Source organism: Ruditapes philippinarum, unplaced genomic scaffold (assembly GCF_026571515.1).
Source record: "Ruditapes philippinarum isolate M1 unplaced genomic scaffold, ASM2657151v2 ctg459_1_1_1_1, whole genome shotgun sequence".
NCBI lineage: Eukaryota > Metazoa > Mollusca > Bivalvia > Venerida > Veneridae > Ruditapes > Ruditapes philippinarum.
Window position 1 is genome coordinate 37,609 of NW_026856679.1, and position 16,752 is coordinate 54,360.

The 16,752-nt window shown below is 33.0% G+C and overlaps 1 protein-coding gene across 1 annotated transcript in view; it reads left to right on the forward strand.

The window, feature by feature from the left end:
* LOC132747306 (trichohyalin-like) overlaps window positions 1-16,752 on the forward strand; it is a gene marked incomplete at its 5' end in the record, with an annotated part of 62,300 nt that overhangs the window by 33,891 nt on the left and 11,657 nt on the right. Inside the window, 12 exon segments of the mRNA XM_060736653.1 lie at window positions 487-623; window positions 1,004-1,128; window positions 1,474-1,666; window positions 3,544-3,686; window positions 4,127-4,334; window positions 4,710-4,786; window positions 5,284-5,469; window positions 6,062-6,202; window positions 7,316-7,465; window positions 8,370-8,474; window positions 14,636-14,722; window positions 16,523-16,567. Coding sequence (XP_060592636.1) covers window positions 487-623; window positions 1,004-1,128; window positions 1,474-1,666; window positions 3,544-3,686; window positions 4,127-4,334; window positions 4,710-4,786; window positions 5,284-5,469; window positions 6,062-6,202; window positions 7,316-7,465; window positions 8,370-8,474; window positions 14,636-14,722; window positions 16,523-16,546 — 1,576 coding nt within the window.

Here is a 16,752-nt window from a genome sequence, read left to right on the forward strand (position 1 = left end):
CAATATTACTGAAATCATGTGAAAAATGATAACATTGTAAAATACATTTGAAGTGATATTACTTCACAAAGTAGGAAAATTGTTGATATTTCATTTTGTGATACATCAGTACATAACTTCGGGTGTCCTAAATTTGACCCTGTCCTAGAGTCAGCACCATATCTGTTTATTTCTCATGGTCCTGTTAGATGACCATAAAGAATACAAGCAGTTTGATAATTATAAACATCAAATTAAATTTTCTCGATTTGCAAAAAAAAAAAGAACAGCATAGAAGTTTGGATTATTAGAAAATATATACTGTTTCGAACAAGCACTGTGAAAATGCTTAAGGAAACAAATCATGAACACCGTGGATAGTTTGTTGCATAAAACCCAGTATAATTTACACTTAAGCATCTGGTTAAAATTTGAAAATGTTAAATACAAGCACATAAGCATAAGTACAGCTTTTGTTTATTATTAATACCAGTGAGTATATTACAGGATAACAGCTGAACGTGAACGTCAGAGAAATGTTGCGAAGGAAAGGTTAGAATCCAGGAAGCAAAAGAAACAACAGAAACAGACAAAGAAAGATGATGACCTCGCAGCTCTAGAAGATGTTGTTAAAGATTCGGAAGGTTGGTAGCTTGTCCTATTTAGCATAGAGACATAGATTCAAATCCTTAATATTCTGTCTCAGTATTCACAAGTTCCAGTTAAAAACTTAGCAGAAATGAACATAATGCAAGTACATGTACTGAAAAGTAAATAAAATTTTATTGATATTTATTTACAGTTAAACAAAAAATAGCACAAAAAAAATCTACATCATTAAATGTGTAAATTAAAATTTGAGTTTTGAAGTTTAAAGATGTTGACTACAGGCAGGTCCTGATTGTTTTGTTTTGTTTTTTGGTTGTTTTTTTGTTTTGTTTTTTTTTCCTGATAGATTCAAATATATTCTATACTCAAAATATTTATAGCAAATTTCTCATGACTAAATGATGGTGAATTGCAGGTCGAAGTATACATGAGGCATTAATGACAGTACTAGAAGATAAACATGATGAAGAAATGGATATGTTAATGGCAATACTTGAACTGGCCAAGTCAGTCAATAAAGCTGATGGTAAAGCTGACGAGGTAACACAAAAATGTCACATAGATTTAGATAGATCAGAAACTATCTCAAATATATCTCATATTTCCTTATCTTGAGACAGATAATAGCAATGTTCTACCATAGGTTATCAAAATTAAGCTTAATCATAAAGACATCGTAAAAAACTGAAGAAGAAAAAAAAGTTAAGTCCTTAAATTGTACATGTATTAAGCAAAGATTCAGCTTTAGATTAATGACAATTCTATGTCGAGTTTAATAACATTGTCTTTTATGTAAATGTTTATGTTTACAAAAAGCATGAGTTGAGTCATTGTTTTTAAATACTTAGTATTCTTACTTATGGAAATGGATTTTGATTCATCCAGGAACTAAAATCACAGTTGACCAAGCTTGAACAGGAACACCAGAAATGGAGGAAGAGATCCACCCAACAGGTGGCTGACCTCAATGAGGACAGCATGACACAAGAGCAGGCTCAGAATCACATGTCAGATGTTGCTAAGAATAGATCTGACCAGCTTAAAATTCTCTCTGATGCTTTAGTTTATAGATTAGAAGGTATGCATTGTTGTTTTAGTTTGGAAGTTGTTCATACAGTTTCTGTGGTGATAAAATATGTTTGATTATGAAACATCATTTTTAACTCAACTTTTATGAAGGAAAGAAGAGCTTTCCTTTTCATCTTTGTGTTAGTGTTGGTGTAAAAGTTAGCCTGTAATTTCATTTCTTATTAGCCTTTAAAGGAATTTTCTTGAAACAAATTTCAAACATGTTTTTGGAGTCATAACATATATGTTATGAACCAAAACTAATATATCTAAAATGGTTTATTACTAGTTTTTTTAGCTCACCTGAGCATGTTCAGGGTGAGCTTTTAGGATCGATGATTGTCCGTCGTCCGTCACATTTAGTTCGTTAACACTCTAGCAGTCGCACTTATTCCTCAATCATCATGAAACTGTCAGAATATCTGTCTCAATAATATCTATAATATCTCGGATGAGTTCGATCATGGATGACCTCTGATGAAAAACTAGGTCAAAGGAGCAAAAAATAGAAAAAGCTTGTTAACACTCTAGTGGCTGCAGTTCTCATCCAAATATTCTGGAAATTTGTCAGGAAGGTTGTTTTGATGATATCTAAGTTAAGTTCAAAGATGGGTCATGTCCGGTCAAAAACTAGGTCACAGGAGCTAAAAATAGAAAAAGCTTGTTAACACTCTAGTGGCTGCAGTTTTCATCCAAATATTCTTGAAATTTGTCAGGAAGATTGTTTTGATGATTTCTAGGTCAACTTTGAAGATGGGTTATCTCCGGTCAAAAACTAGGTCACAGGAGCTAAAAATAGAAAAAGCTTGTTAACATTCTAGCGGCTGCAGTTTCAATTCAAATATTCTGGAAATTTGTCAGGAAGGTTGTTTTGATGATTTCTAGGCCAAGTATGAAGATGGGTCATGTCCGGTCAAAAACTAGGTCACAGGAGCTAAAAATAGAAAAAGCTTGTTAACACTCTAGCAGCTGCAGTTTTGATTCAAATATTCTGGAAATTTGTCATTTGTCAGGAAGGTTGTTTTGATGATTTCTAGGTCAAGTTCGAAGATTGGTCATCTCCAGTCAAAAACTAGGCCACAGGAGCTAAAAATAGAAAAAAGCTTGTAAACACTCTAGTGGCTTCAGTTTTCATCAAAATATTCTGGAAATTTGTCAGGAAGGTTGTTTTGATGATTTTTAGGTCAAGTTCGAAGATTGGTCATGTCCGGTTAAAAACTAGGTTACAGGAGCTAAAAATAGATAAATCTTTTTAACACTCTAGTGGCTGCAGTTTTGATCCAAATTACCTGGAAATTGGTCAGGAAGGTTGTTTTGATGATCTCTAGGTCAGGTTTGAATATGGGTCGTCTCCGGTCAAAAATTAGGTCACATTGCCCAAATATGGAAAAACCTTTTTAACACACTAGAGGTCACATGTTTGACTCAGTTGTCATCAAACTTGGCCAGGATGCTTGTCTAAGACATTGCTTGGATGCGGTTGATGGGTCAGGGGAGTGATCCAGGGCCATCATGGCCCTCTTGTTTTTTCTTTTTGAACTAAAGAAAATGAATGTTTCATTTTCATAAAGTTTGGCTTGTGTTTTAACTAACAATCCCTGAGAATATCAAGTGCATCATCTTTGTAACAGCACTTGTTCTATGGAGCTTTGCTAAAAGATTGGTTCTAAATATTGTATCAATAGAGGATCTTGAATTTTAGAATTTCTGTTACTATTTGAATTAAATATGTCATAGATACAGGTTTTAACATTTGAGATTTTAGAGCGTTCAACACAACACTCATAACTTGTTTTTACATGTATTTATAAAAGAAAATGCAACAATTTTGCAGAATAAGCAGTTGTCTTTTTTTTAAATGTATGGTTTCTTTTTGTATGTTTTTAGTGGAAAGACGTCTGTTGCAGCAGCAGAGATCTGATCTCAGTTTCCAGAACCAGGAGGAGGAAGTTGAGGTTGCCTTGGTAACAGATCTACAAGAGAAACAAACAGCTGAGGGTAGAGCATTACAGAGATTACTAGATGATCAGGTACTTTGATTACTTTATGCATAGAAAAATGTGACAGTATATAAAGGGCCACTGTAAATTTATAACTAGAGTTACCGTTTTATCATATTCAGTTAAAAGCGGATGGTACCTTTTATCTGTCTTTTTTAAAACTTAAGTGTTGCCAAAGATTTAAATTATATTTTCTGATATAAACAACCTATGACTAGACCCTTATTTCTGCACATGTAAACAATTATTGACTGAATTCTGCACTTTTTTGTTCTTTGAAAATTACATTTTCAATTACACAGTAATTTTCCTCATATGTCTTCAAACATTTTTATTGCAATAAATGACTGAGAACTGCCCTCTGGTAAAACTCATATATAACAGTCGTATTGTATTTAAAGGAACTATAAATATATTTTTAAATTTGTACTGAAACCAAAAATTAATTAATCACTTTTTAATGTTTTCAGGACGAGGAAGTCTTGAGAGAAATGCGCAAAAGTCAGCATGTGGCATGTAGAGAGGGTTGGTTTGATAACCTGTCACGTACAGTATTCCATGTGTCACATTCTCTCATGGTATCGGAGGAGGGTGATGAGATCGATGAAAAGTTTGACAAGGCGATTGCTGACCTTGAACAACAAATGGAACAGGAGATACAGACCTCTATAGAGAAAGGTCTGGCATTGCCTAATTTATATGTAAAGTTTAACTTGTATGTTTGATATGGACTAAATAAGAATGAAATCTTTGAGTCATAAGGTCAAAGACTTCTATCTCTTTGACTAATTAGTTGAATAGGTCTAAAACAATTTTTTGTTTAAATCTGGTTCAGAATTTAAGAAATTGATTCAGGTGACTGCTTTATACAGTACAGAGGAGACTGCCCAATTCAATGACTCTCTGTCTTATCTGACCTTGTTTTAGTCCACCAACAGATTTCCCTATATAAATGGACTGAATAATAGAACACTCCCTCTCATATATGAGAACTTAAATACTGCTTTAAAATGTGACTCAAGCTCACTGAATTCAAGTAGTTTTATTTTTCAGCTAAAGAGAGTGGGGAAGAAGTAGATTTGGATGCACTCCGGAAAGAAATCTTGCGACAGTATGAGGAACAGCAACAGGTACTGATTGTGTCAGCAGACATATTTTTTATAAATACATGGGGAAGAGGCAACTTAGATTTCATGAATGAAATATGAAAAGAATCACCTGCAGAGTAACATTAATTCCATATATAAGTAAAACAGCAACAACAACAAAAACATACCAAGTTTTCATAATTAACTCCAAGTATGTTAGGACTGATAATGATTTGCTTTCTCTGCCAGTATAAAATCAGACTACTAGTAATCTGTATAAAATGTTACAATGCTGCTGTGTCTTCTGACAAGACTATACTGTTGATCAACATTATGAGAATCAAAGATATTCATCAATGTGTTTTTGAATGTATGTAAAAATGAAAGGTATATTTTTTTTATGTTGTATAGACCAGACTGTTTGCTTATTTTGAAAAACCAAACATTTGACTGTTCCTATAGTTACCGCTGGTAGGTTGTATAATTATATCAATAAAATGTCTTTTAAGTTAATGCCAGATTTCTTTTTCAAATTTCAGAAATTACTGAAGGAGAAGCAAGCCCAAAAATTGACTTTGTTTCGTAAACTTGAGGCTCATAGAATGTCACGAGAACAGCATGACTATGAGGCTCTTGCGGCAAGACAGCTTCTTCAACAAGCCAAGGACCAGGTGAAACAATTAGAGGCCACGGTTGCTGGGGAAACAGGAAAACAAGCAAATACGGTAGCACTTATTTGTAGCACTTATTTCTTGCTTCTTTTAAAAAGTTTAACTGCTTATTTTTATGAATTTGTTTATCAAATCTATTACATATTTGCAGATGTCAGTAGTTATCAATGAAATATGCATGAGTCTTTGCTGCAGTGTATGCAATACATCTTGCACTGCTGTTAAAAAATTTATGTTGAGAAAACTACAGTTTCTTATGGAGGAATCTGGGAACACCAATTTTGAAAGTACCAGCCCATCGGTGAATATTTGAAATACTGTCAAACTTTATCTTATCCCAATAAAACAAACAAACAAACAAAAAATAACTTGAAAAATGCTATTTTTCATCCTCCTAGCTTTGTATATAAACTTGAATTTATATTTTACCTAAAAACAAACCATTTGATATAGCACAGGCCTTTTGCTGCTGCTGCTGTTGTTTAATGTAGCGCTCTCATTTAGTTAAGATATGTAGTAACTCTCCTTTAATGTGAAAAATGAATATATAAATGTTCAGAAATTTATTTGGTATTCCTGGAATTTTTGTGAAAAACAGTGCATATTATCCATAAAACATCTATTTGCAATTACAATAATATTTCAGTTACAACAGAAATTGCGAGAGCGACGAGATGCCAGAAAGGAGGCCAAGAATATGAGAGAAGAGTTAGACAGGGAGAGCACTCTAGATATGTATGATGAAAGAAGAGCTCCAAGTCAGAGGAGCAGCAATGATACACCATTGGTAAGCTTTATAACTTGATATTTCTACCTTCATGGTGACAAGAGTAGTTTAACCGGGAGACCAATCTAGAAGTTTTAAAGTGATTCAGAAGAGCACAATATAATAATAAGAGCATACTTCATTACTTGTAATTCTCAATTAGGAAATGTTAAATAATCATGTTTATTACATGCTTTTCGATGGTTTATAGAAATATATCAGTCAATTAAAACTGGTAATTTCACTGTTTGAAACAGTGAAATTATCAATTTGATAATTTCACTGTTTTGAATTTAAGCCGAACCTTACGTTGTTTCAGTGAAATACCCAGCATAAACAGAAACTGGAAACCAACTTAATAAAGATGACAGTCGTAAATGACGTCACATTGTATAATTATTTTGGCGCAGCTATTCATTTAGTATTAGTTAAAAAATGTCCTTTTTAACATTTGTTTGCATATAATAAAAAGAAAATTTGTTTAGTTTAGTGTAAGATCAAATTTATTTCACCTCGTGAACACCAAAAGTTCACATTTCACTCATGGCTGCGCCACACGTGAAATATACCTTTTGGTGCTCACTCGGTGAAATATATTCCGATCTTACACTGAATTTAACAAATATCCTCTATATAATTTGGTTATCCAACCAAATAACTTTTCAAGTAATTAAAATTATAATAAAAAATAGAAAACCCTGACTCTAAACGTCTTAAATGCTTGTCCATTTTCTTTTTTGGTCTCCCCTTTATAAATTTTTTTCAAACAAATTTTTGTCAGTCAACATAAAAAAACGGCCCATGTCAAATTTGGGGCAAAGGGAAAAATTGTTTTCAATTCTAGCAGTGTACAGGTAAAGATTTATCTCTGAGCATCTGATACAGAGTGTGAAGAACCAGTTCAAGTGTACTTAAGGCCACCAATTGATTTTAAATGAAAACACTGGACCTTAAAATTGTAGTATAACTTCTATTAGGATTCTCTCTTTGTTATGATGATGTCCTGAATTTTGAGTCCTGGTACTAATCTAAGAAATCTACTCTCATTGATCGGTTTTGAATTATTTGTTGTAATATGTATATAAGATAGTTTTTCATCAGTTACCCAGAATAAATAATGTTTGTGTAATTTAGCCACCATTTGGAGGAATGCGTAGAGAGAAGACGGTTGTTGATGTAGACATTACTGAGGACCAGAAACAGGCATTCCTCGCACAGATGACCCAACAACAGAGAAATCTGCAGAACAAAATCTCAGCTCAGCAAAAAAGGCAGGAAGAAATGGTAAATCTTTATAGGTTATTTGTATTAGTTTAGTTTATACAAATGTATTTCAGTTTGATTGTGTTCGAAGCTAAAAGCTTATTAAAACACTCTCAAATCCGTTCCTGGAACTAATCAGTATTAAGCAATGAATGTAAAGTTTTTTGCTGAGGGAAACAACGGCTTGCCCCTGACAGGGTTTGAACCCACACGGTCAGCAATCCTTAGATTAATTAGTCCGATGCGTTAACTACTCGGCCACGGGGCCACTTCTTTGTATTATAACTGTTTTCCATTTCCTGTGTTTCTTACTGCCTCAGAATTATGTAAAGATACTTTGTGATAGAAATCCTTCACTTTAAATCAGAAAATCTAGCTTACTAATGTAATATTAGTGTTTCCAACGAAGTACTCTGTTCTGTCCATTATAATGATTCTACATACCTTAGATGCTTGTCCATGGCCATCACTGCTGTGGGTTTGAATCCTGCCAGGGACTGGAGTTTTTCGTTTGAAGGAGCTATCTGGTTTGCTTATGGAACATGGGTGGTTCTACATAGCTGCCGGCTCATCCTTTAAATAATGCACAGAGTGGCACCTGAGTTATTTCTGCACCTGTACAGCTGGAAGTTTAAGACCTTTAGTTTGTTGATGTGACATAAAAGCAAACAAAAAATCTAAATAACCTACATGTCTTAGTCCACATATAATGCTGAAAACTTGCTGCATGGCATTTACAATGTTAATGTTACTTGAATCCCGTTCAAAAGATAAAAAAAAAAACTGTAACAAAGTAGAAATAACTTGAGAGTTTAGAAGGCTACCAGTTAACAAACAGATTTCCTTCAAAATGCATTAAATTTATTGTATCATTTAAACAGGAGTTACTGCCCTTCATTGAAAATAATATTTTGTGTTCTTACAGTTAAGAAGAAGGTTAGAGATGAGACAGGGGAAACAGAAGGAGGAGGCAGCAGAGGTCCTCAGTCTCGGGCATAGGCAGAAAACCATTCTTATGAAATCACAACAGGTATTTATAGAACTTTGTTGCTTTTGTATGTCAAATTGCTTTTCCAGAATTTTAGGATGCTGGTTTTAAAAAGGGTTATACTGGTTAATAAAAGTTTAGGACATTGTTTTTGAAAAAGGTCAATTATCCGGATGACACTGTTTTCGAAAAAGGTCAATATCTGGATGATAATGTTTTAGGACATTGTTATTGAAAATGGTCAATATTATCTGGATATTTTATTCAAACTTTTTGAAATTTAATTAATTTCAAGCTTATAAGAGATAAGGCAAAAAAAACACACACACAAGAAAATTCATGCTAATAAAGATAAAATTATGGAGGATATTTGTTTAAATCAGAGTGTCTATTGGAAAAAATTTACAAAAAATGTACTTAGAAATATGAAATTTTATGCTTGCATGTTGTCTCTCAGGTTCATAGTGTAACATAAATTAATAAGTACATTATATTAAAAAGGAATATTTGGAGTTCTTTGCCTTTTTAAAATTTAAATGAAATGTTTCTTATAGTGAAGCTATTTCTTTTGCTATGCAAATACTAACTCACTATGCATGATATATCTTAACACATTTTTATCACAAAAAACGCAAAAGGAGACATTTGTAAAACTTGATTTGGTAAATGAGAATATGCACAGTAGAAACCTTATTGCAGCAATATTCAACAATGAACATTCCCTGCTTTGATTTTGATTATCTACAGTAGTTCCTCTTTTATTTTTATCTTTATTTTAATCCCATTCATTACACCTTGTCATGTGTGATGATAAGAACTCCCAGTGTGATTGTTTGCCTCATAGATTGGTCTAATAAGAAGTCACAGTGTGATTGTTTTCCACAAAGATTGATTCAATTAGAAGTCAGTGTGATTGTTTGCCACATAGATTGGTCCGATTAGAAGTCACAGTGTGATAGTTTGCCTCATAGATTGGTCTGATAAGAAATCACAGTGTGACTGTTTGCCACATAGATTGGTCCAATTAAAAGAAAGAGAGTGATAGTTTGCCACATAGATTGGACCGATTAGAAGTCACAGTGTGATTGTTTGCCACATGGATTAGTCTGATAAGAAGTCAGAGTTTGATAGTTTGCCACATGGATTGGTTTGATTAGAAGTTACAGTGTGATTGTTTGCCACATAGATTGGTCTGATAGGAAGTCACAGTGTGATTGTTTGCCACATGGATTAGTCTGGTTAGAAGTCAGAGTGTGATTGTTTGTCTCATAGATCGATCCGATTAGAAGTAGCAGTGTGATTGTTTGCCTCATAGATTGATCCGATTAGAAGTCATTGTGATTGTTTGCCACATAGATTGGTCCAATTGGAAGTCACAGTGTGATAGTTTGCTTCATAGATTGGTCAAATTAGAAGTTACAGTGTGATTGTTTGCCACATAGATTGGTCCAATTGGAAGTCACAGTGTGATAGTTTGCTACATAGATTGGTCAAATTAGAAGTTACAGTGTGATTGTTTGCCACATAGATTGGTCTGATAAGAAGTCACAGTGTGATTGTTTGCCACATTGACTGGTCTGATAAGAAGTCACAGTGTGATTGTTTGCCACATAGATTGGACTGATTAGAAGTCACAGTGTGATAGTTTGCCACATAGATTGGTCCGATTAGAAGTCAGAGTGTGATTGTTTGCCACATAGATTGGTCTGATAAGAAGTCACAGTATGATTGTTTGCCTCATAGATTGGTCCAATTAGAAGTCACAGTGTGATTGTTTGCCACATAGATTGGTCTGATAAGAAGTCAGAGTGTGATTGTTTGCCACATAGATTGGTCTGCTAAGAAGTCAGAGTGTGATTATTTGCCACATAGATTGGTCTGATAAGAAGTCAGAGTGTGATTGTTTGCCACATAGATTGGTCTGGTAGAAGTCACAGTATTATTGTTTGCCACATAGATTGGTTCTGGTTAGAAGTCACAGTATGATTGTTTGCCACATAGATTGGTCTGGTTAGAAGTCACAGTGTGATTGTTTGCCACATAAATTGGTCCAAATAAGAAGTCACAGTGTGATTGTTTACCACATAGATTGGTTTGATTCGAAGTCACAGTGTGATTGTTTGCCACATAGATTGGTCTGATAAGAAGTCACAGTGTGATTGTTTGCCACATAGATTGGTCTGATAAGAAGTCACAGTGTGATTGTTTGCCACATGGATTGGTCTGATAAGAAGTCACAGTGTGATAGTTTGCCACATAGATTGGTCTGATAAGAAGTCACAGTGTGATTGTTTACCACATAGATTGGTCCGATTAGAAGTCACGCAGTGTGATTGTTTGCCTCAAAGATTGGTCTGATTGAAAGTCACAGTGTGATTGTTTGCCACATAGATTGGTTTAATTAGAAGTTACAGTGTGATTGTTTGCCACATTGATTGGTTTGATTAGAAGTTACAGTGTGATTGTTTGCCACATAGATTGGTCTGATAAGAAGTCACAGTGTGATAGTTTGCCACATAGATTGGTCTGATTAGAAGTCACAGTGTGATTGTTTGCCACATAGATTGGTCTGATTAGAAGTCACAGTGTGATAGTTTGCCACATAGATTGGTCTGATAAGAAGTCACAGTGTGATTGTTTGCCTCAAAGATTGGTTTAATTAGAAGTTACAGTGTGATTGTTTGCCACATAGATTGGTCTGATTAGAAGTCACAGTGTGATTGTTTGTCACATAGATTGGTTTAATTAGAAGTTACAGTGTGATTGTTTGCCACATAGATTGGTTTAATTAGAAGTCACAGTGTGATTGTTTGCCTCAAAGATTGGTTTAATTAGAAGTTACAGTGTGATTGTTTGCCTCAAAGATTGGTTTAATTAGAAGTTACAGTGTGATTGTTTGCCTCAAAGATTGGTTTAATTAGAAGTTACAGTGTGATTGTTTGCCACATAAATTAGTTTTATTAGAAGTCAGTGTGGTAGTTTGCTACATTGATTGGTTTTTCTTTGGACCTGCTTGTTTTCATTATACATCTACATAATAATTTTATCACCTTAGTGCAGAAACGGGTAACTCCTCAAATAATTTTATAGGCGCTAGCCCGTAACTGCACTCGGGTGACGATATGATCTGACGTATCATGGCAAAAGCTGTTCAGATTTAGTGTGAAAAATTGTGGCGAAATTGTCAGTGATAAGAAAATAGTTTTCACTTAACTTGGATGATAAAAGGAAAAAAAAAAAAATTTTGTCACAATTGTAAAAAAATTTATGAGGTACAGTTACTGATTTGTAAATGCTTAGTGTGTAGTGTATATATGTGTCAACTTTGAAAAGTACTGTTATACCCTTGAGAATCAACCTACATTAGCATGTTTTGACCAGTAGTTTTACTCAACCATGAAGAATTAATGACTCTGCTGTGATTCTACCTGAATTTGGATGTTAAGACATGATCATATGATGTTTTTATTAGAAAAAGTAGTCATCCAATTTAAATTTCAGCTAGTTGTAGATATCTCTTTTAGTTGCTATCTGTCAAATATGAATCATAATTAACAATATCTTCCATGTCTTAAATGTTATTGAATTAATTATCTTTTTTTTCAAGGTCATTTGTTGGAAAAACTATGTTAGTGCGTTATTTTTCAAGCTTGTATTGTTTTAGATAGTAAATCATATTGTAGTAAGACCAGGTTTATGGTTACCGGTAGTTTTATTTTTATACCCCCGCACAACAAAGTTGTAAGGGGGGTATACATATTTGGCATGGAGGTTAGTCATGAGGGGTAGATGACCCCTATTGATTTTGAGGTCACCAGGTCAAAGGTCAAGGTCACAGGGGCCTTGACTTCAAAAAGCTTGACCGCCCAATAACTTAAGATTCCTTGGACCCACAGTCTTCATATTTTGCATGGAGGTTAGTCATGATTAGTAGATGACCCCTATTGATTTTGAGGTCACCAGGTCAAAGGTCAAGGTCACAGGGACTTTGACTTTAAAAAGTTTGTCCGCCCAACAACTTGAGAAACCTTTGCTCCACAGTCTTCATATTTGGCATGGAGGTTAGTCATGATTAGTAGATAACCCCTATTGATTCTAAGTTGACTGGGTTAAAGGTCAAGGTCACAGGGGCCTTGACTATAAAAAGCTTGTCTGCCCAATAACTTAAGATTCTTTGACCCACAGTCTTCATATTTGGCATGGAGGTTAGTCATGATTAGTAGATGACCCCTATTTATTTTGAGGTCACTGGGTCAAAGGTCAAGGTCACAGGGGCTTTGATTTCAAATAGATTGTTGGCCCATAACTTAAGAAACCTTTGACCCACAGTCTTTATATTTGGCATGGAGGTTAGTCATGATAAGTAGATGACCCCTATTTATTTTTATTACACTGGGTTAAAGGTCAAGGTCACAGGGGCCTTGACTAAAAAAGCTTGTCCGCTCAATAACTTAAGATTCCTTTGACCCACAGTCTTCATATTTGGCATGGAGGTTAGTCATGATTAGTAGGTGACCCCTATTTATTTTAAGGTCACTGGGTCAAAGATCAAGGTCACATGGACTTTGACTTCAAAAAGATTGTCCACCCATTAACTTAATATTCCTTTGACCCACAGTCTTCATATTTGGCATGGAGGTTGATCATGACTATAAGGTGACCCCTATTGATTTTGAGGGTCACTGGGTCAAAGGTCGACTAAAAAAAGCTTTTCCCCTCAATTGCTTAAGAATGCCTGTCCGCAGTTTATTGATTTTGACATTTTCACATTTGAAGCATGTAGAATACATAGCACTGGCTAAGTAACCTCAGATTTGGCAGGGACATTGTCCTTGAGCTCTAAATGGCCACTGTTGATTCTGACAAAGTGGTATGCGGGGGTATTCACGCCATGACAGTGGCAGTTCTAGTTTGTACAGCTTATGTTGTCTAATGATTTGAAATGATTGTGTCATTTGATGGAATGATGATGATACCTTTGTGCATTTAAGCATTCTATATAAACATCCAAAAGAGGCCTTAATTGTCAATTGATTCCAAATCTTTATAATGTCCTATATATTCATATGTTACCTTGTAAAGTCTAATATATACATAATTTGATTTTTATCTCTAATATGTACATCATATTACCTTACAATGTTCAGTATATACATCACATTGCAATATTATGTCCAATATATTCATTAAGTTGCCTTATAATATCCCATATTTACATCTTATAACCATATTATGTCCCATATTTACATCTTATAACCATATTATGTCCCATATTTACATCTTATAACCATATTATGTCCCATATTTATATCTTATAACCATATTATGTCCCATATTTATAACTTATAACCATATTATGTCCCATATTTATATCTTATAACCATATTATGTCCCATATTTATATCTTATAACCATATTATGTCCCATATTTATATCTTATAACCATATTATATCCCATATTTATATCTTATAACCATATTATGTCCCATATTTATATCTTATAACCATATTATGTCCCATATTTATATTGTATAACCATATTATGTCCCATATTTATATCTTATAACCATATTATGTCCCATATTAACATCATGTTTCCTAGTGATGCCCCATACTACATGTAAGCTTATGAGCCCTATATTTACACCCTATAACAAAATAATATCCTATATTTACATCCTATAACCAAATAATATCCTATATTTACATCCTATAACCAAATAATAACCTATATTTACATCCTATAACCAAATAATATCCTATATTTACATCCTATAACCAAATAATATCCTATATTTAAACCCTATAACCAAATAATATCCTATATTTACATCCTATAACCAAATAATATCCTATATTTAAACCCTATAACCAAATAATATCCTATATTTACATCCTATAACCAAATAATATCCTATATTTACATCCTATAACCAAATAATATCCTATATTTACATCCTATAACCAAATAATATCCTATATTTAAACCCTATAACCAAATAATATAATAAATTTACACCCTATAACCAAATAATATCCAATATTTACATCCTATAACCAAATCAAATCATATGTTTGCATCTTATTACCAAATAAATCTTATGTTTGCATCTTATAACCATCTTATTTTCTTTAAATTTGACATATAATACATTTTATTATCATATATTATACAAATATTGTATGATGATGTCCCTTTACAGGATGAGAAAGAGAGACAGCTGACCAAGATGAAGGAGAAGGTTGCTAGGCAACGAGAAAAGAGGGAACCATCTCCTGGATTCCCCAAGGTCAGTATAAAACTATAAGACACTATAAACAATGTTTGCATGAAGTGATCATACTGTGTTAAATTGGTAGAAACATGCGTTTCTGTCATAAAGAAATAACAAGAAAAAGCTGAAAATGGCAATAAAAATGTCTTTAGTAGTAATTCTAGCAATAGCAATTATTTTATCAGTAAAATAGCATTCAAAATTAATGTTTGGTGGTAAATATTAATTTTAGTATATTTTAGTATTTATTATCATCCTTAGCAAGTAACTGTATTATTTTGTAGTAACATTAAATCTAAATTAGCATCAACATTTATTTAATTATTTAAACATAGCATGGAATGGTTATTTTAACTGTATAATTTTCAGACTTTAGGTTGATATGAAATACAATTGTCTTAAATTTGAATGATACAGATTTTAAACTGATAAGGATCAAAGTCCCAGTGCCCTTTTAAAGTTCAGTAAAGGCATGTTTTCCTTACATAATGCATATTTAATTGTATTTTCATAACCAGTAATCTATATTCCCATTTGAAGTTTAAAGGTATACTTTATAACACAGATTGAAGTGTATTTATATATAACTATCACATAATGATAAATAATCATATACATAATACACCTATCATATAATCGTGTAATAAACAGTTAAGTTCAACTTGTAATATATCATATGATTTTATTGCAGTGTCATGGACTGTCTTTATGTTTGTGATAAAAGGTTATGCAGTTTTTTAAAAATAGTTTTCAAATTTTTTGAAAAATTCATGGCATGACCTGGAAAAAATGAAACTTTTAAAAGGAAAAACAAGACATTTTTTTATGTTAAGCTATTTTAAGAGAAATTATTTAGAAGTCAAGTGCTATGGTTTGTTATCGTTACATGCCCAAGGTACTTGGTTTAAGCCCATCTCTAGCCATAGGTATTATCTGTGGCAAACTCTTGTAAAAAATTGTCTTGTTATGAGATCAAAAGTGACCTTAAATTAGATAAGTAAAAAAATGGGGAGGAGTGGGTTTAACAAGATACACCCAAAGACACATTTTGTTACTTATATTTATAAAACTACCAGTTAAGGTATATACATACCTCCATCAGGTTCTTTGAAAGTCATTTAGATAAGCCTACATCAAATTTTCCTGTATCAATGCCTAGATTTAAATTATACATGTGCATGTACTGGTTGAGTTGATTTAATGAATGAACAATATTACTCAGACCATATTTGTTTATATGCACAATTTTTATAGATTGCTTCAAATTATGCATGAGCTATATCAAGTGTGTCTAATGATTATGCTAACTACATGTACTTGAAATGGCATGACTTGTCTAAGAATGTTTGATTTTAATTTTATGGTATAATTGTACACAGGGTTTTTTTTTTAATTTACCTTGATTCAAAGCTACTAACTGACAGGTCTGTTGGCATTCAGTGTAGCATTCTTAGAATGTATTACCCAGTAAATAATAGCAGAGCTTCAGAGGCAAAAATGATAAATTTCATGTGTTTGTATTTTTTAAATTTTTTTTCACACTGAATTTATGGCTAGAATTTATGGTGATAAGAAACATCAAGGAGTTGATAAAAATTTGATTCATGGACTTTTTATATAGCCCAGTTTGAAGGAGAGGCACCCCTTAATTACCTTACCAGTTAACCAATTAAGGCTTGAAAAAGAAAAAAAGACTCTTAAATTGCAAACAAACATTTTTTGCCATGTCATGAAAGGTAAAGAGGTAAAAAACAAAAAAATGATATCCTGTAAACAGTAAGATGTATGATTTAAATGTTAAAATAATTGTTTCAGCTTCAGTCAATAGCAGAGGATTAAAATAATCACATGACTTATACAGTAAGCTAGAATATCTTAGTACTGGTAGCTGTTCATGAATATAGTAGTCATCTATATATTGTGCTTGTTTATATACAAAAATGATGCATGACTGTAGTAGGAATGTGTATCTAAATATTGTGCATGACTGTATCACAAATTTGTGCATGAGTGTATTAGAAATTTGTGCATGAGTGTATAACAAA